The 21723-nt window shown below is 40.0% G+C and overlaps 1 protein-coding gene across 4 annotated transcripts in view; it reads right to left on the reverse strand.

The window, feature by feature from the left end:
* The window catches only part of LOC124722091 (ATP-binding cassette sub-family B member 6), a 132309-nt gene extending 112292 nt beyond the window's left edge, over nt 1-20017 (reverse strand). The window contains exons 1-3 of one of the 4 annotated variants that reach the window (XM_047247290.1): nt 19940-20017; nt 6268-6597; nt 2735-2934 (exon numbers count right to left, since the gene is read on the reverse strand). In XM_047247290.1, the coding sequence (XP_047103246.1) occupies nt 2735-2934; nt 6268-6564 (497 nt within the window). In that variant the 5' untranslated portion in view covers nt 6565-6597; nt 19940-20017. The other 3 variants (XM_047247287.1, XM_047247289.1, XM_047247288.1) reach the window with 3 other exon arrangements.
* Nucleotides 20018-21723: the final 1706 nt, after the last annotated feature.

Below are 21723 nucleotides of genomic sequence, written 5' to 3' on the forward strand. Positions count from 1 at the left end.
ACAGTTCCACTGAATAAGCATTGAATGGGAATCCAAATGAGAAGCAAATGGGCTGGGGCCAATCATGCTGCCAGGTCAACATTCATAACCAATGAGGATGGGGTGCATCCATAAATAAGAGGTCAGACTAGGGTTCCAAGGGGAGAGTTTGGCACTTCTGAGGGCACCGGAGGGGCCTTCTCCTGGAACCTATGTTTCTTCTCCTTGCCCTTCTGTTTTATCAGTCAGGAAGGGAAGGGCACAGAGGGAGAGCAGGTTTCTGCGCGAGATCCAGAACTGACAGAATGGGCAACCTTGGGGCACATGGACTGTGTGACCCACAGCCAAGTTGTGGTAGCAGGCCTCTGGCCTGGGAGACAAAGAGGGATGGGAGGGGTCTCGGCAGGGAACCCCATCACCAGCAGGCACCGAAGAAGGGGGGACACTTCTCTGGCCAATAAGGGTGTGTGGCACTGGAGGGGAGGGCATGGGAACCACAGGGGAAAGGGGGAGGAAAGAGGTGCAGCACTGGAGTAATGATGGAGGAGAGGGGAAGGACGTAACAGGAGCAGAGTTAGAGGTCATCGACACAGCATGAAGTCTGTCATATTTCAGATGAGCCTCAGTGTAGGACAAATTATCAAGGGACTTATACTTCCATATCTTTTTCTCCTCCTCATGAACCAGCTAGTCTGGCGAGTGTGCAGAGTGACTGTTGTGACAATTAACACACACGGGTAGTGAAACACAGGGGCTCCTCTTGTGGGGTGGGTGTCCACATTCATTCACCGCACAGAGGGTCCATTGTACAGTGGGAAAGTGTGCCCAAAACTCAAGCACCAAAAAAACCTCATGGGTGGCAGAACATATGGCATCGCTTCACATCATCCCGATAACACATAGCCTTGACCTTCACAGGGAGGGTATCTACCTCAGATGCCAGAATAAAGGTGCCGGTATCAGTGCAATTGTCCTGACGACCTTTCTAAGCACACCAAACAAAATGAACACCCCGTCACTCCAGATTGGCTCAGAGCTCATTATCAGTTGGAAGGATGAGATCCCTATGAAAAATGACTCCCTGAACCATATTCAAAGACTGGTGATGAGTAATAGACAACAGGACAAAACAAGATGGTCACAGGCATGAAGAGCTGTAGATTTGGCAGCAGAGGATGCTTTTCATCAACAGAGAACCCGGCTGCATCTTACTGAGAGACCCCACTTTGCCAAACTTATCTTCAATGTTTTTCATAAAAAATAATGGCTTGGTGGTGGTGAACATGTCCCTGTCTGTTCTAGTGCAGACCAGGTTGTGGGGTAAGTGTCCCCTCCCAAGCTGACAACCCTGGCCCTCCTCCAAGGGCGTAGCTGGGGAATGGAAGGCACAGTGTCATAAGAGGCAGCTTTAAATGATACATTACCAACCGAAGAGACGGCCATAGAAGAACGACCAGTTTTTTGGAGATTGATGTGTTTCATAAGAAATGCATCCGCCCTCATACCATCCACTCTGATCAGGGGCTCTCCCCCCACTAGCCACAGCAAGGGCTGTCTGGCACAGAGGCCATTGCCGAGTTCCAATGGCCCAGAATGACCAGCAAGTACTCCTTGGAACATGCGGGGAGGCAACAGTTCACGCATCAGAAGTGAGATTCCTGTGTTGTCACGGGGCTCAGCCCGCTGGGTACTCAACAGTCTCCCCACACAGACTAGCTGCATGAGCTGGTGACCTAGTGAGGCAGAGGGGGTCTATGATGGTAAAAAGAAGAAGGGAGGCAGAGGGGGAGAGGCATCCTTGCCACAGATGCTAGGGACAGAGTTTTCCCTAAATGACTCACACTATGGAGATAAAATTTAGAAGTGGAGGTCAAACCCCACAGGGGGACCAAAATTGACATAAAGGAAGGATGAAAAGGAAAAGCAAAAGGCAAGGGGAACAAAACCAGAAGGAATACAAGCAACGAAGAGGGCATCCAGGTTGACATAAGTAAGAACACAGAGGGGGGAAGGTGGCAGAAGGCAAGGAGTAACGACAGGGAGAGAAGGGCCTTGGGAACAAAATCCAGCCTGGGAAGGAAGAATGGGCCACAAAAGCTCAGGCCTCCTGTGCACGAAGCACAAATTCACGAAAGAACCGTGAGCCCCTTGGGGGTATTAGGAGGATTATCCACCCATGACCTCTCTGGTGCCTGGGTGTGAATACTAACCAGTATTCCACCCAAATCACTGGGAGTGATTTTTTTCCATTTCTTTTCTTTCTCTTTCCTTCTTAGGATTAGTAGGTTCAGTCCACCATCATGTCCCCTGGTGGCTGCCAAATGATGTAGAGTTTATGGCTAAAAGGATTGCTGGAGCTCACAGTCCCTAGCTCGGGACTACCAAAGACATATCCAGCCAAAGCTGAGTTCCCTGAGGTACAAATCATTTGGCATGACCCAGGAGGAACTTCCAGCTTATCAACTGCATAGGATGTACAGACCATTACCCTCCATTGACACGAACCTGAATCTTATACCACACGCTTCATGGGTTTTGACAGGCTGTAAACACTGCATCCATATGAAGAATATCTGATTCTTAAACAAGAGAAAGAGAGAGAGAGAGAGAGAGAGAGAGAGAGAGAGAGAGAGAGACGTAATCACATCAACACTTAAGACATGACACAAAAACAATGATGGAAAGCATTAAGAGGAGGTGAACAACTGAATATTTCTATATAATTAATTCTTACATCTAAGGTATGGGAACTTACTTTGCAAAGTCAAACCACGAATCCAGTTTATGTATGTCAACAAATACAATATTTTCCTTCACGAATGTTAAACTCCAAAACAGCAGCAATGTAAGACTGTGGCCATACGGTGGAACTGATGGTAGCAAGTAATTACGCTCATCCATGAGTAGGCGCAATGCAAAACCATATGTCACTACAGCAGAAATGCAAGTAAGGATCTGTAATAAAATAATAAATATATAGTAAGTAATGTGGACTTGTGCATATATGTGAAAGAAATGGCCTGCCTTCCCCATTAGACTGTCCCAGACTTCAACTTCTAGATATTTCACATTGTACTTGTCCTCAGTCAAGTTATCACTAATGTGTAATGGGACAATAGTCAGCCCTTCTAGCTACACGTACACAACAGACTGAAAGTGAACTACCAGTCCCTGAACCATGCATGACTTCTTGCATTTTTGCACTCAAGATATCATAGAAGATAATGTGACTTTAATAAGGTTCATACAAAATGCAATGCACAAAACATGAACACATCAGAAAAATATACAAAAAGAACATGGTACAGAAACTGTTTCTTCAGAATGCATTTATGTGGTGAATAAATGCATCACTTTTATCATTTATTCACCATAATCAAACAGCACCTGTCAAGATAACTGATTTGAAACTACAACCAACTTACAACATCTGAGTTCCCTGAGGTAAAGATCATTTGGCATGACCCAGGAGGAACTTCCAGCTTAATCAACATCAAATCTACACTTACAGCACAAGAAGACACAATTGTCTGCTAAGAAATTTGACAATACAGGTAATGCCATTTAAAATGCAACAGATTTGAACTGTATTCTCACATTTCCGAATGGGTCCCAATTCTTTACCGTTCTCATGATAAACAATAAAACCCAAATAATTTTTTTTTTTCTTTTAGGAGCAGAAACTTATGATTTAATGTTGTCTAATTTCTATTAGTTACTTGGGAGATACATGTATATTCTCACATAAGCAGTGAAAAATTCTTATTGGCCAGTTTGTGTGTTATGGTATCATTTTTTTGTGCAAGTTATTTAGAATGCCACACAGTTCTTTCCCATTTCTCTTCGCAATGAAAAAGTGACGGTATAAACATTACCTATACAATTGTACATCTATACACAGTTTAAGACTGGTAGTGTGTTACTTACACCCATTGAAATAGTGTAACATTTTTCAACAAAACCAATTAGACACAAAAAAGAAAGGAGACTTAAGGCATTGTTGGCTGAAAGTGCCCAAAGAGTTGGTCAACTGCTTTAATGGAAACTGTTTTCTTGCTCCACACTCAATAGCCCCTTTCCGTGCAGTGTATGAGAATTGTGTCTGAAGTGTAAATGTTGGCTACAGGTGACTAAAATATGTACGCAGTGTGGTGTCACGTTTATGTTGCCTGGTGACAAGAAAAGGGAGACGGTGAAAACTGGTACCAACATACAACCTAGCCCTCGCTAACAGAACTGAGGGGACCACTTTGTGTAACATTCCCACGCAACAGATGGATCACTATCAACAGAGAAACATGGCCTCATTTCACGAGACACTTCAGACAGGTTTTAAATTCAAACTTAAACACTGGCACAAAGTATGATTATCAGAAACTTTATCCCACCAACTCTGTTCTGCTCGGTGGCAAAATAATGATGGTGAAAATGTTTTCCACCATCATAATTTGACCTAGCTACCTACAGGTCAGGCACCACCACAAAGGTGGGTATTGACGATGGAATGTATACTTTCAATTAAGTAATGTTTACTGGAACGTAGGTACTGACATTCACTTAAATAACAATATGAAGCCATAAAGTTAATGAACATGTTTCTACTTTCACTGTCTGGTTAAAACAACTTACAATTTAAGTACCAAATTGTGTGTAATATTATACACAATGTTCCATTTTAATTTATTTAAAAAATGTAACTTCCTCTCTGTGGTATCCTGTGCTATCAATATATCCTGCGCTATCAATACCACACTCCACCAGCCCACATCTAGAAGTTGGCAGTAACTCATGTGACTGCAGTGCCAACATGCGGCCAGCTCCGAGGCACACCTTCAGCCCGCGGGCCAGTGTCAAAACAGAGCTGACAAAAAGGATGCCCATACCATCTGTTCGTCAAGTTCTGCCTGTCTAGTGTAAACGTTGTCAGTTAGCCTCTGAAGATATTGTGGCTATCTAAATGGCATTTCTTGAGGACTCTCTTTGGACTGTGCTCTGGACTTGCTGTTATTCAAGGTCAGTAAAAAAAGTGATCAAACACTACAGGTGCAGCCCATTATTCTGCTCTCCATCTTGGAACCCACCCACTCCTTTGCATCCACCGCCAGACAACCAAACATCTGGAAATGGAAAACTACGTTTGGTCACTACCAAGTTCTACTTCTCACTGTACAAATAACTGGTGCAAGGATTAATTGTGTGTATTTCTTTCAGAACACTGGGCCTTCAACTGACTGCTTTTTTTTGTGCTTTTCAGAGGCTGTTCTTTCTAGTGATACTAATCCGTGCTTTCTTTAGTGGTTGTGCTCTATTTGCAAGCATTATTTTTGTGTGTTTCATCATCACCAGTCATGCGCAAGCACTGTCAGTGTCTCAGATTGTCAAGATGCAGCAACTCATGGAAATGACAACTGAACTGCTGTGCAAGTAAATTTAACGGCACCACCACCACCACCACCACCAGTTTCCATACTGCAATTCTGATACTTAATTCTACACAAGAGTAACGGTTTGAGTACCACACACAGCACGCCTCCGAGTTTGTGGTGCATCACGCAAGAAGGACAGCCTCAGCTGCCTTCAACTCCTTCTCACCAGTGCTGGATGGGAGCCACAGATGTGAACATAGTACCATTGCCATTGTTGCAGTGTTAGGAACACCAGCAGTGGGAAGAGCCCCTCCCCCCCCCCCCCATTTCACCTTGCCATCTTCTCGTGGGCCGCCGTGGAACCTACAGTTGCCACTGCACCTCCATCAGTGAAAGAAGATGCTCCTTCCCTGGACATGGGTCTGCACCCTATAGCTCATTTTTTGGCTGATGGTTCCAGCTATTGGCAAAACAAATATTGGGCTGTGGGCAAGAAAAAGTTCCGGCTCCTGCCTCCTCAGTGGAGCCGTCCTAAAGGATGCTGCACCAATATCCAGCCAGTCTGACAGTGAGTTCTGCCAGTCTAGTCTCAGTGTTGTCCATTAGCCTCTGTCTACGTCATGTATATCGAACCAGCCTATCTAAAGGAATTTCCTTGGACCGTGGTCTGGGCTTGCTGTTATTAAAGTTAAGTGAAATAGGTTTCTTAAACACTGTGTGTGTATCTCAATATTCTGCTCTGTCTTAGAACCTACCAACCCCTGGACATCCACCAATAGGATGAACAAACATACTCATTGTGTTAATACATGAGATAAGAAGTTAAATAAGTACTGGGAGAGAGTGATGTGGACGGTGTCTCTTATAAATTTCAAGATATGCTGACACAAGATATAAATAGCTCAAAAACTGGGATACTCACCATATATCCATATATGCAACCATCATTTATTACAGTGGCTTGTAAACCAAATCGAGTTATTGCCAATACTGGCAAAAACAACATTAACAAAATCTGAATTACAAACAACTTGGACTTCGGAAGCAGTGCTGATTCTACCAATGTTCCATAACGTCTGTACAGTCTCAGTCGCCATCCTCCTAGTAATAAAACCAGTCCACTGATAACACAGCTTGCAACTGTTTCTGTGAAACATGGTGACAGACCAGGGTGGAGCCATACTTGGCTCAGAGTAATATTTGGTGGGCAGTACAACATTCTGATCTTCGTTTATGCCTCAGCTATTATTATCTGAAAAAAATTACAGATAATAAAAAAATGAACAAGATCACAATTTCTACAATTACCACAACTAAGTTTCAAATGTTAAGAGACAGTTATAGAATGACAAGAATGGAGAAACAACCTGACACCTTTCCATAGGCACTGTCCTGGTATTTGAACACTGTTGTAACAAAAGTACCACATTGTTCAGTTCAGAGAGAGAGAGAGAGAGAGAGAGAGAGAGAGAGAGAGAGAGAGAGAGAGAGAGAGAGGGGGGGGGGGGAGAGAGAGAGAGGGGGGGGAGAGAGAGAGAGAGGGGGGGGAGAGAGAGAGAGAGAGGGGGGGGGGAGAGAGAGAGAGAGAGAGAGAGGGGGGGGGAGAGAGAGAGAGAGAGAGAGGGGGGGGGGAGAGAGAGAGAGGGGGGGGGGGGGAGAGAGAGAGAGAGAGAGAGAGAGAGAGAGAAACTAATTTTGTACATATACATATTTACTTGGCATTTTTCTTTTTGCTCTATATGTTACAAATATACTAAATGAAATTGTCTGTTCTGTCCCAGCTGAAAAATAAAATTACATCGATTAAAATCATTAACACATCAATAGTGTGCTAGAGAAGAGCAAACCATCATATGGCAGTAAATGCATGCATGGATTCATTCATTCATTCATGCCTAAAGGGACAGACACTGCTGACAACTGACAGCCATATTAAATTACGAGATGTATTCGCAAATTGTGAATACGAATGTACAATGACTATATGATTTACTAGTAATATACGAAAATTTGCGCTTGGCCGCGACCCAAACCTGGCTTTCCCATTTTACGCAAGCAGTCACTCTACCTACCTCAGCAAAAACTTGGTGCCTAATTCTGATAGTACACAGTTATGACCTTCTGGAAGTACAGATTTTAAACTTTCAAGCACACTGTTTGTTTGTGTCACTTGCTGTGCCCCAATACAGCCACCTAATGCCCAAGTGCAAAGTAGTCTACAGTGGAGTGAGTAAAGATCTTTATGAAACACTGTTGACACTGATAACGTGCTTTGTTCATTTTGTCACAGTGTGGGGTTTCTAACCTGCAGCATTTTTATATTGTGATTCACCACAGTGCTATTTAATGATTAATATCACTGTTGTGCATTATTTTTTTGGTTTTTAAAGCTGACATAGTTAAAGGGAAGTATATCTGCAAGAGATGCACTATTCATCAACAAGATAGGAAGGATTAAATTTTAAATCAAAAATCGTGAACCACATTCCATAATTATTTTTTTAGTTACTTAGGTTTCTTAATTGGTTTGAGGTTTTTTATTTTTTTATCCGAAGAATATCAATACGAGGCAACTGTTAACAAGTATTACATGTGTATGTGCATGATTTTGATGTATTACATACTCCTATTCTTTACTACTTCTCTCTCAGAAAAATGTGCATTCTTGTACAAGATTACAAAACACAACAAGCAGATGTGTCCACCTGCCCCCTCCTCCTCTTCCCTCGTGTTCAAGACCCCATGAATAGGGCAGCTCTAGCTGTCACTCCGCTGTGCAGCACTTTGTGCTCGGAAATTTGGTGCCTTCGGTGGGGCAGAATAAGTGACACACAACTGGTGGGTGCAACATTTAAAAGCTGTACTTCCTGAAGGGCACAGCCACATACTATCAGAATTAGGGACTAAATTTTCATACGAGATCAACTGCTGTAGTTGACGTCTTCCCGGTGTTCATTTTCTCCTTCAAATATGAAGTCGAGTTGGTAATGTTTCCTTGCAAGGCATACACAATAAAACAAAAGGGGAGAGAGAAAGAATGTCAGTGGAAGGATAAGAAATGACGACCGCTGTTGTTGGGGGAATGGGGCATTCAAATGGATAATAAGGATAAGGATGTTTGTGACAGTGGTAAGAAGCGGTGGTACAGCACCACCACAAACCCGAAAAACTTTAAATCTCATAACTACACAACACTTTTACAAATGGGAACTTCCAAATCAACCAAATGGTCAAACAGAACCACTAACCCAGCAAACTGTAGCAGAGAAACATACTAAATGTCGTCAGAGTATCTTACAGTGTGCAGACGCTGACAAGTAGACAATTTAATGGTATCAGATCTTCTCAGTAAGAGATCCGTGGTATTCACATTTGTAGAACACTGAAAATGGCCAGCATGAAAGTTAGTAAGTAGGTCTTTTCTTCACAGTATGTCATGTCACGGGAAACAAAAATGTCTTCTGAATGAAAACCAGGACATCGACAGACTGCTTTGAAGTGAATTTTGTCCATGGAGACCAACACAATACGTACTGAAGCGCAGTCTACATACCACAACTGCCAAATGATATTCATACATATCAACACATTAAAATTTTAGGAATTAGATGACATATAATTTCTTTAAAAAACTGTACTATTCATACAAATTGGATACATGAACACTGTGATACCACAAAAAACTTATCATTCCTATCAAAGTATTTTCATCCGCCCAGCCACATTGACTTCTGAAAAATGTTGTGTCCATCTGCTACATACATTGTCACTTTACCTTTCTGTTCTCTAAAGTGAGATATAACATAACATGTCATACACTCTATGCTAACGGTGATATTTAAAAATGGGAAACTCATTAAAGAGTGTAGAGCCCATCAACAAGAGAACTATTTCAAGGTTGATGGTAATGCATAAGGAATAAAGGCAAATAATGAGAAAACGCTACAAAAATCATGTACTTTTCAGATATTGTAAATTATATATCACTGTGTGTAATAGGTCACACCCACTCTATTCTCCATCTTCAACTCTGTCTCTCTCTTTTCAAGAAACTCATCAACATAAGAAAAACACAAACCTCTCAATACATGGTGGTTATATTTATACTTTCGTTACCTGAGCCAGTGTAGATGGATAGCTATTTACAGTATGGGCATTAAACTTTATAGGAACAATGTTCAGACTCTGCGCTGCAGATTTTGCATAGCTAGTAGTGTTAGTGTCATAACTTGCTGTTAGGTGCCTGTACTGGTATGGTAATGTACAGTTGAAACACAAGCACTAGTGTGCATTATAGTTGCAGACAGCCATCACACATCTGGACAAGGTGACCAGTGCTTTACTGGTAAAGCTATTGGTCAACAGTATTGGTCTTGTGATAATTATTGAAGATTTTCGCTCAACATACTGCCATTAATAGAGCTTTTTAAAAAAAATCTGTAAATACAACTAACTTAAATGGTAAAACTACTATCTTTTGAATTTAATAACAAAATTCAGAACTTCCATTTGTGACTTCTCAAACAATATGAAGCACAACTATTAATGTATGCTTTTGGCTTCAGATGTACAGGGCTAGTGAAGCTAATTTACATAGTACCTACAGTACACTAACAAAGTCTCTTTCTTTATTCGATACAGTAAGAAATAACAGTGTGTAATCATTTGGCTTTTCAGATCATCACACCCTAGGATATGCAGTATTCTAGTGAAGACTCTAAAATGAAACATTTTCCATTGAAAGCATAACGTTCCTGTCAAAGCAAACAACATGATTTACCAGTTACATTTACAATTCCTTGTGTTACATCCACTAGACTAAACCTGGACATTCACAACACAACCAATCTCAGACTACAAAACAGAAATTTATACAAATTCTGAAAATTTGACAATTAGGGGTTTCCATTAGACAGCAGTACGTAAGAACTGAAGGGTCATCAACCTGTAAGTTGGTATGAACGTCATCATATTGCTGAACTTTGTCCTATAGCTTACCACAATCTGTACACTGATGCATTCCACTGGTAATAGGGAGTACCTGCATGTTTAGTGTGAAATTCAAATCTGTGCTAGTGTAGCTTGTCAAGTAACAAACCTCATTAGGTAGTTACGGTAGGGAAAAAGAGTAACCAAAAAGTACATAAGAATTGTAATACTTAAAGTCTGCAATGGGCTTTATCTAAAGTTAATTGTAGGAGGGAAAAAACTGTTGTTTCTGTGGACAAGCTTCAGAAACTCATGAATGCCCCTTTTGCCCCTTAACAATAGCCTCCCTACAAGTATCAAAGGAAGTAAAAAAGTGGATGGATTGCTATTTACTTGTGCTTCCCATCATCATTCACCACATAACTTACAGTAAATTCAGCATTTAAAAATATACAGCCTGTATTATATTGGCCTGGCAGTTTTTTCTACAACCAACAAAATTCTAAAATATGAAAAGCTGATTTGTCAGCTGAGGAGAAAAAAAAGAGTATATCCAATGATTCTAACAAAACAATAATACAATATTTGATATGCTTGTGTAGAGAGATTTTATTTTGAACAGGACAGCAGTAATGTACCAACCTATAAACTAAGAGAGAATTAATTCACACTACCTTATGGGTTCACTGACAACTTCCACCCTCACAGTAATTAAAGAAAGGAATACAGTGCTCTATACCATTCAGAAATGAAATTAATAGGCGCTGCAAGCAAGCTAAAGCAAAATAACTGTACAAAAAATTTGAATACTTTTTAAAAAGGGACAAATACAACATACAGAAACAGTCAATATAACTTTCAAAGAATTGAAAAGTAGAAGTGTGAACATTAAGTGTGTAAAATTAATTCCATTGTTAAATACAGAGGCGTAGATAAGTGGAAAGAGCACACCAAGAAAACGAAAGGATCTGCCTGCTGCCGTGGTAGAGGAAACATGGAAGAGAGACAGGATCCTATAGAAGAAAGAGTTTGACAGAGTTTTGGAAGACTTTTGAGCAAACAGAAATCACTGTGCAGCAGACTCAGCCAATGAGTAGGAAAGCTACGAAAACACTAATGTTACGAAGACGACGTTACTGCTCCTAGGTAGCAGTCGTGGCAGAGGTTTAGCACGAAAGATTAGAGTAACGTCCCATCGACAATGAGGTAATTAGTGGTGAAGCGCAAGCTCCGATTATGGAGGGATGATGCAAAGAAACTGCTCATGCCCTTTCAAAGCAACCACTCCAGCATTTGCCTTAAGCGATTTAGGGAAATTGCAGAAAACCTAAACCTGGATAGCCAGATGGACATTTGAACCATCATCTAACAAAATGTGAGCCCAGCACACTCAGCACCGCACACACTCTTGCTCGTTGCACAGCTTTAGGTCCCCTGATTGACGTTAGGTGAAGAGCATTAGTTCACCAGCACTTACAAGTGGAGTACTGGGCTGAAAGCTAAGGGCTTTTTTGTAACGATTTCACAAATATGACGAGATATTAATTGTGGTTGGGCACCCCACAGCTTCAATAAGGATAGGGCAGGGCATACAGCATAGGTGGTGACTGGACAAGATAGACTCCCTAATTGGTTTCACCAACAAGTGTACAGTCGAGTTGTACCAGTGGCACAATCTGCCTCTGCTCAGCACTGCTGCATGGGAGATAAGTGCAGAGCTGAAGATAGTACAGATGGTTGTTGACCAGGCAGTGCACATTGCACTGGTACCAGTGTGAACTATTGGGACACAGAGACACATTAAGAATGATCTGCACCTCAACAGGACTGGGAAGGGAAGGTTGGTAGAATTCATTATTGATATTACAATAGGTATGTGTGGTCAAACATCTGTTGTCGTGGGTAGGATGACTAGGTCTTTTTGTAAGATAAATTATGACAACAGGCTCCCCTCCCTTACAACTGTCACAACTAGTTTAGAAATTTCAGCAACATGTACATGGAAGTTAAAATGTACCGCACCAGACTGCACGAACACCAAAAAATTTGGTCAGAATTATTTATTCTTCATCAGAACGTGTAGTCTGTTAAAAATAAAGTATCGGCTTGAATCTTAATTACGGTCTCTGAACAGCACAGTGGTATACATCACAGAGCACTGACGCAGAGGCAATGAAATACTGCATATAGTGCTATCATCATATGAATGTCAAGCTGCTACTACAGCAGAACTATCTTAAAGGGTAGTCAATCGCAAATTTATATCAGAGATGGCACACTTTACAGATACAGAAGAAATGAACAAATAAATAAATAAATATCACAATTGGTGTATGTAAAATATTGCACTACCATTCAAACTAACATAGCTAGCCATACATAAGAGTTAATCATTCTTTGCATGTACCAATCACCAAGTGATAATGTGGACAATTTCTTCAACAGATTAACAGAAGTCCTGGAAAGAGTTTCAGCCCCCATATCTAATATTATAACAGGGCCTATGGGTAGATGTGAATATTAACACAGGTGTTGAGGGTGAAATAACTAATAACGTACCTTTTGAACACTTCTAATATGGCACAAATGGCAAACCTTGCTACTAGGAGACCAAAAAGTTCAGCATCACTCTTAGATCATGTGTCATACACTGACAACTTAACAACTTTTACATTGTTACACTTAGGGATGTTGGGAGTCGTCAAGGGCACTTCAAGATAGGAACTCAGAAAAACAATGCAGAGAGCAGGAAAAATTAGTAGTGTTTACGTTCCTGGAGCTAAAAAGTAACACCAGAGCCCTGCAAATTGCAGAGACATTGGGCAGCTGTCCCAGGTGAGAAGTTCCAGTTCAGAGAATTAACTGGTAACTCCATCCACCACCTAGATGCTGTCTTAAGGCATCACAGTAGAAGATGGCCATGACAAGGCATGTCTTAGCAGAGGCAGCAAGCTTGATACTTGCTCCTAACAACTGCACTGTCAGTGGGTTTACACAGGTTAGAATGCTGCTACAGCAACAGTCAAACTCAAAAGGATGGAGGGTGGCGCCAAGTGACATACAATACTGTTCTTGCTGGCCATAATGAGAGTGGCAGTGACGTTCAGCTATCAACTGAACGCTATTGATACCAAACTTCGAGTTTGTTAATGTAAAATCAAGAAGCATCGCTACCTACCGAGTAAAAGTACAGGAGGACTCTAAATATGGTTGTCAGAAGTGCCTGGAGGTGCAGAGCAACTCACCAGATTGGCTGAAGCTTGTTAAGAGCAGTGGATTGGTGGGCTGACAACAGGAAGGGAGAAATAATGTGCTGCCACAATTCTTTAAAAATCTATGTTTTTGTATTCAGTGGGAGTGCTCAGTCACATTGCTGAGGTGCAGACTGTATCACTCATGACCAGCCTCAGTAAGCTCCGACAAGTCTGTTTTTCTCATTGAGTGCTGCACTACTTCTGTTAGTACTCACCCTGTGACTTAAGACACTGACTTCTGTTGTGCAACCAATGTTTAGAATTAGATTCCAGTGTAGTAGTTATTCTGAGCGTATATAGTGTTGATTCCATAGCCTCCTGCTGCAAGTATCCTGTGGAGTCCCTGAATCTGCAACTCTAGTAGGTGATCTGTGACACTGTTTGGCACTGATCCAAGTTATCCACCTGCCTTCACCGGGAATCTGTCTTTCTGCATTTGCTCTTCACTGCTCTGAAATTGCAGACTGACCCCGCAAAACCCCGTCTTCCCTCTATCCTTTGTTAGGACACAGCATGTACTTACAGACAACAGGGAGCACTATAAAATGTTTATAATAGATTTTGGTCTCTCTGATCATTACTGTTAAATAATAAAGCTAACTTGGTAAAATCCGCAAAACTGCAGTCCTGTAAATGGATCTTCTTGAAACATAAAATACATACCTTCTCTTTAAGGCATTGGCAAATCAAACCTGTGACGAAATGTAAACCATCAGACGAAGAGTTCTCTAAATCCAGCACACTGTTTAATTTTTAAAGGGACAATTCCAACAACAATCACTACTACAGCAGCATCTAAGGAAAAGGAGATAGATAACTGCAAATATTAGAAAGTTTTCCCCAACTCTTAAATTTCACAGTTTTTTTACAAAACACTACAGTAAACCACAGTTCCTCGACTACTATCACAAGATGATACCCAGGAGGGTACAGCTTGCAACACAAAAATCATTCAGTGACAAAATAACATACAATACAAAAAATTAAAGCAACGAGGATGGAGTAAAAGAAAATCCTCAGGACCTGAAAAATTGTGTAATTGACTATTTTCCTGGTAGCGTGGAGAAGTTGCAACAAAAACACATGTAGCACCCACAATTAATTACACAGCAAGCACAATAATGATGTTTCCCTCCATAAAGCTTGAATTCAGGAGGCCAATACAGAAACTAAAAAAGAAGTCAGCAGATACAGATGAGGTTCCAGTATCTGTTCTCAAGACATGTGCAGGGAGCATAGAAACCCTATTAACGAACATAAATGAGTCTTTTACTTCAGGTGTCTTTAAAGAATGCATGGATTGTACCTTCACTAAAGAAATGCAATGTTGAGAACCAAGAAAACTACAGGTCACTTTCATTATCTTATGCATTCTCAAAAATAATTGGATCAATCATGAAAGATAGACTAATGAGTTGCATGATTAAATACAACCTTTTGAATGAAGCACAGCTCAGTTTGTGGACTGGAAGAAGTACATCAGCCATTACAGATTTCACAAAAGTGGAACTGCAAGCTCCTGACAAGAATGACCGCATTACAGGTGTGTTCTTAGACATGTGCAAGGCTTTTAACACTGCTGACCACAAAATACTACTAAACACAATAAAAGTGCTAGGTGTAAGAGGAATGGTGAACGAGTGGTTTCAGTCTGGAAAACAGGGTGCCTAAGTTAGAGGTAATTCACAAATCTGCAAATGATAATTTTTTTAGTAAAACAATTGTCAGGTAAGAAACATGTAAACATAGGAGTTCATCAGGGAAGTATTGGGTACAATTTTGTTCTTAACACACGTGACTTTTCTGACAGTATAAGACATGGAGAGAAAAGTCTTATAAAACACCAGACCATCTATTATGGGCAGCAAATAAATCCCTCAAGGATGTTCACAACTGGGCAAAATATAACAAATTAACACTTAATACAAAGAAAATGAACAGCAGCATTCAGCATAAAGGGGGAGCATAATTCTGTTGCATTAAGCATAGGTGATAAACCAAAAGCTTCTGTAACAAACACGAAGTCTTTAAGTATAAATACTGTTTGCAATTAACACAGAATGAACAAAGAAAGATTCTGGCAAAAAGAATGTCATCATATGTTACACTCTTATGAGTTCTGTTATCAATTAGTAACAGCCAATGGTCTGTGGTTTCTTATTTACACTCAGTTCTTAGCTATGGGATTCTTTTCCGGGGATCGAAGGCACAAAACCTAGACAATTTTCAAACTGCAGAAAAGGGCAATGAAAATAGTAACTAGAAGTTGTAGTCAGCTCACTGTATGGAACTGTTTTCAAAACTAGGTATCCTTCCTGTACCAAGTGAGTACATCGAGCAATCTGTTGTGGGTATCAGGGAAAACATTAAGTGCTTCACAAACTGTCTTAACATAATCACAGACTAAGAGACACTTTGGACTTACATTTAACAAGGAAGAAACAAATAAAAAAACTCAATAACATATTTTCTATCAAGGAAAAAAAGTGTACAATCAATTTATCTAGCACACGAAACCAATTACTAAAATGTATTTCTTTGAAAAGGTGGTAAAACTTTACAAAGGGCTGTCAGGGAAATCTAAGATGGCGGAACAGCTGAATTGTGAATCAGTGTTTCATATGATTTTTTAAAAAAATTAAATTGTGGGGCTAGGGAGATGGATGGGTGAAGACTAATGAGTTGCACGATTTCTGACAGTATAAGTAATATCACATTCCCTCAATCTCACACGCATAGCCATTGCCAGAATTTACGCATGGGAGGACAGTTGTAAACTTTAGCCAAAAGGACAGGACACATACTTCATAAGTAATGCCTATAATAAAATAAATAAATAAAACTATAATAAATACACTATTAAAGAATACTTATGGGACTCGGTATGTTCATAATGAAACAAGACAACTACAGCACATTACAATATATTATCATAATGTAATGCTTTTACAAGGAATCATGTGCCAAGATCCATAGTGCGTGATACTACAGTCTTATCATTATCGTGAGTTTAACATCTCACGCATCTGGTGAGTCGGTTTTTCAGACAGTCCGAACGTAGAACATGAAGCCACACAAGGGTCATAGTTGCATGTTCATGCACCTGGAGTCAGTTTTCCAAGCAGACTGGTAGGAATGCAAAGGACACAGCAGCATGTTCATGGTACAAGAGTCACTAGTTGGTGTCCTTGGTGTGTACAGTGATAAGCTATGTTCTAGAATACAAGTTATCTGGTGCAAACTGCAGATCATCAAAAGAACACTGTACAACAAGGATGAATCAAATGAAGCAGTGCAGATGTTTAGATGATGACCTCATATTTGGAAGGACGGATTTGCTCTGTCCAGGATGGATTTGCTCTGTCCGGTCATCCTGATTTAGGTTTTCTGTGGTTCTCCTTAATCGGTTCAGGCTAATGCCAGGTTGACCCCATGATCAAGGTCATGGCGACCACCTGTCCTAGTAAAAAAAAAAAGGACACGTGTATATGTTCTATGTAGATGTATATTTTGAGCTACCTGTTTTCATTGTATCACAAAGACAAATCCTCTATTATTGTGAGATGATACCTGGATGAATAATAACTAAATCCTGGGAGAAGTGGTAGATATCATTACTTCGGAATTTCTAAAACCGTTGTGAGGAATGCCAACCACACAGTTATTCTAGTTACTGTGCAGGATTTACGAGACTGGAGAGATACCTTAAGACTTTTTGAAGAATATCATCCCCACAACACTGAAGATTGGAAAGCTGATGAACGTAAGACTGGACAGACAATCTGCTAGACAGCTCAAGCAACCGAGTTCTTGACCAGAATAATATACAAAAGATAGGAAAAGAAAGTAGAGGACCTGTCAAACAATGATCAGTTGGCTTTAGGAAACCTACAGGTTTCACACAGGCAGTCCTAACACTTGGCTTGAGAATGAAAGTAAGGCATCAGCAAAACCCTGACACTTCCATAAAATTTCTCAATCTAGGAAGAAAACAAAAACCATGACAAATTAATCAAGACATACATCATACATGCTATAGGGAAAGATGTTGTAGGCCTACACAATTTGCAGAAGAAAAGGGAACAATGAGAATGGAAGAGTAAGAAAGAAGTCATTAGGTTAAAAAAGGCAGAAGAGGACAATATTTAGTTTTTCCTCTTCTGTCCAACTTGGGTATCACAGAAGCAATGGGCTTAGTAAACAACAAAACACCCCACCAATAGAACAAATACCATGACAGACTCATCATCAAAGCTACGGCCCATCACCTGTCCTATCTTAAAAATGCATACTTATATATTCTGTGTATGTATATTTTTGAGCTATATATTTCCATTGTATTATTACAACAAAGCCAATATCAATGTAAAATGATCCCTCCATGAATAAATGAATAAATAAATGAAAATGGTGGAGATGACCATTGGAGGGCTTCACTAAAAATGAAAACATTAGCAAAACAAAAATTGATCAACTATTGGGACCCCTATAGGAATAAGGGGTTTTGGGGCAGGCATGTTCCTATTGTTAACACATTCGAACACATTAAAAGCTTGGGAATCTCAGTCCACAAAAGACAGATGCAAGTTTTCTTCAGAAAGGTAAATACAACCACATTCCTGATGAAAACTCTGTAGGCTAAAGAATTTCGATGACCAATTCCATAGCCTCAACAACATACAACCAAACTGAACTTAACATAACCTAGGCCTCCAAAGACACCAAAAGAAATATTCAAAAATGGGATAAAAATTTGGGGAGACTTGACGACGACAACAATGTTGTTATCCTCTTTGAGAGTGATGATGAATTACAGGACTTAATGAACTGACTGGACAGTCCACTGAGATGAACTCAGCACCAAAATTAGAGACCACATAATAAACATAGTGAGGGAATTCTGCTACCAGCAAGTAAAATAATAAACAGTACAACAGATGAAGCAAGAACATGAAGAGACCTAACAGCACAGACAATGAGAGCTTTCTGCATCAAAGGAAGTCTGCTAACAACATTATCTAAGATAGGCCTTCATTTCTGAGAATTTTTTTCTACAAAACATTCCACGGAATTGTGACATGAACAGTAGAACAGTTAAAGAAGAAATTTACAGCATTTGATATGTGGTGTTAAAGAAGGTTATTGAAAATTAAGCAGACTGATAATATAAAGAGTCACAAGGATCTGTGTAAGGAAATGAATATACGGTAACTAGAAAGAACATGACTATAAGGTTTGTGTTAAAAAGTCACGAAACAACTTCCATGATTCTAAATGGAGCCAAAGAGGGCAAAATTTGTGGGAAAATAGGCCTATTGAGATTGGAATGTACACACCATACAATTTACAACATAGGAAATGTTACATTGATATTATGAGAGCAGCATAAAAGAATTATCATTCGGAAATTTACAAAATACGACACACACACACACACACACACACACACACACACACACACACACACTCTCTCTCTCTCTCTCTCTCTCTCTCTCTCTCTCTCTGACGGCTATCGGAGATGCGTCTTGTTTATCTACAATTGCTGGCTTTCGACAGAAAATAAACGCTGGGCGACTGCTAAAGTTGTCAGTTGAGAAAAGAAGTGGTGCAGAGTCTCACCAAGTGGAGCTGAGCCCAAGAGGTAATGAGGCAACTCTCCCAATGGGCTACAACTTGCAAGTATGCGGTCTGCAAAACTGAGTTACCCTAGCACAACATTTTTATCTTTAAATGAATCGAAAATCCACTTACGGATACAATAATGTAGCCCACAAATACAAAACTTTTTCACGGTGACGAGATCCTTTCATTAAGGTCTTACAAAAACAGGTTCATTCCCCTGACACCGAACACGCCTAGAACACCCGGCACGCAAACACACACGATCCAAACTAGTAGTCTTCTAAAACAGATGACATCTGATCCTACCAATTCAAAGTTATCAAAAATGCATCGTCATCCTAAATATTTTACAGTGAAACTTTACTTTCATTCAAACGCTACAAATAAAAAATAGCTGTCCCAAAAAAACTCACTCATACAAACATGTTACAAACTGCGAACATCACACTCACTAATCTGTTTGACAACTCTGAACGCCAAGCAGTTTTCTGAAGCGGATACCAAAACACTTGCGTCACTTCTGGCGATTCTCGCTTCTTTCCCTCTCAGACTTAAGGTGCTCCAGAAGAAATTCGTAGTTCTCAGCTGTTGTGTTTACGTCCCTCTTAATTTCTCTTAATAACAGTAAATACTTTGTTAAAACAAGTCTTAAACGTCTCAACGTAAGTAATTCAATCCGAGAGTAAGGCTCACTACCCGTTGTAGAATTACTTTCTACATCTGAAGACAAGGCCTCTGAATTATTAAAATCTGAATCCATAATGCTTAGCTACGCTAACCACTACGCACCCCTTTATAACTTCCAACTTGTAATCAAATTTTGTCTACGAAATCATGCCGCCAGAATTATATGTGGTGGCATGCCTGCTAATGGAAACAATTGAACGTAGAGCAATCCTATAGTACAGTGATAGAAATTGGAAAAGACAGAGAATGCAACAGTTTTCATACAGTTGTCATTGCCTGTAAATACGTGTAAAAGGAAAAAAGAAGCAGTATGACTTTTTTTATCTTAAAACTGCAGTTCCTAAGGTGGCTACAATTCTGTTATGTGTGTAGAGGGGTGGGGAAGAAACGCGCCACTTCGAATATCGTGTGTGTGTGTGTAATTAATTTTAGAGCAGTGTCATAGAATTGTTCGCGTGTGTGTGTGTGTGATGAACTTTTACAGTCTTTTTAAGCAAGTTTAGCGCAAGTTGTGATTTTTTATGAGAACAACATGGGGAGCTATTGAAGTACCAGCATCTGAAATACTACCAGGCCAGTTCATACTTTACGCAACGGAACTTTCCCACGAAACATTCCACACTCCACATTGCACTTCAAACGGCAGCATTCACACAGGCCTGCTACGGCAGGAACGGGACTTCAAAACCTCAAAAGAGAGATGATATTCCCTGCAACTCTAAAAAAGTTTGTAATAGAAGAAGAATGCTATAGTGTGGCTGAGTTAGGTTAACTGGGTCGTCTTTTTTTTAAGTCATTATCTATATAACTTACTTTCATTACATTTTAGAATATGTCTGAGGTACATGTTTTCTTTACAGTGAGGTGTTTGAAGACTATTACTTTCAATTTTTGTTAAATCTTAACTAATTAACTTATTCACAAAGTGACCACTTAACCTAACTAGTAAGGTTGTGTGGACCGAGCTATAAATGTTATTGCAACAACATTTAGTTAGTGGTTGATACATTAAACATAACCGATCGAAATTTTAAATGGCAACAATCGTATAGAAGGCTGTATTTCTATAAATCAACAGTGAAACAAATCATGTCATCAAATCTTTGGCGGAAGTCTTTAAGTGGATGGGGAAGTTTTGTAATAATATTAGTAGTGGCAAAAAAATGCATTTTCATCCCTCAAGGAAAATCTATTGGAAGGTATGTGGTGCTTATAGAAAGTCGCTTGAACACCAGGCCAAAGGTACTTCTTCACAACAGCTATAAAATTGAACCTGTGCCCTTTTTTACTCCATGCACTTTACCAATTATGAAGTCACCTGTTTCAATTCCTGAAAAATCCTCATCTTCTTGAACGTCTTCATTTCAAGAACAGTCAGATTCCTTTAATGCCAACTGAGTACTGGTTTTTGTGGAGTAGGTTTCTTCTTTTTCTTTGATTCTCTGGGAAAGGCTTCTTCTAGGTGTGTTTTTACAGGTGAACTCATAAGTATAAGAGATTCTCCTTTCTTTCGGCAATGACTATTTCTTTTTCAGGGAAAACACTGTGGAAATGGAAGCAAGGCTTCAGGAGGCACAAATAATTCTGCTTGGAGTTCTTGTTCATGCGGACAAGAGGGAATTATATTACCAATGAAGGTACCAGGAACTGAAGGAACTCGATCGCTAAGAGACACCAGAAAAGGTGAAGGAACTGGATCTGGAACTCCAGTAGGGACGTTACTTTCTGAAACTATTCTTGCAGTCTCAGGCTGCTCAAAAGGCTGAACAGAAAACCTGCTTCCTCAAAGAATTTGTCATTGAAAGTCATTATTCCTGTAGCTTTGAAACATCTGCTGATATTAGAGGGAGTGAGAACAGATGGAAATGCTTCACCCACTAAGCCAA

Source organism: Schistocerca piceifrons, chromosome X (genome assembly GCF_021461385.2).
Source record: "Schistocerca piceifrons isolate TAMUIC-IGC-003096 chromosome X, iqSchPice1.1, whole genome shotgun sequence".
Taxonomy (NCBI): Eukaryota; Metazoa; Arthropoda; class Insecta; order Orthoptera; family Acrididae; genus Schistocerca; species Schistocerca piceifrons.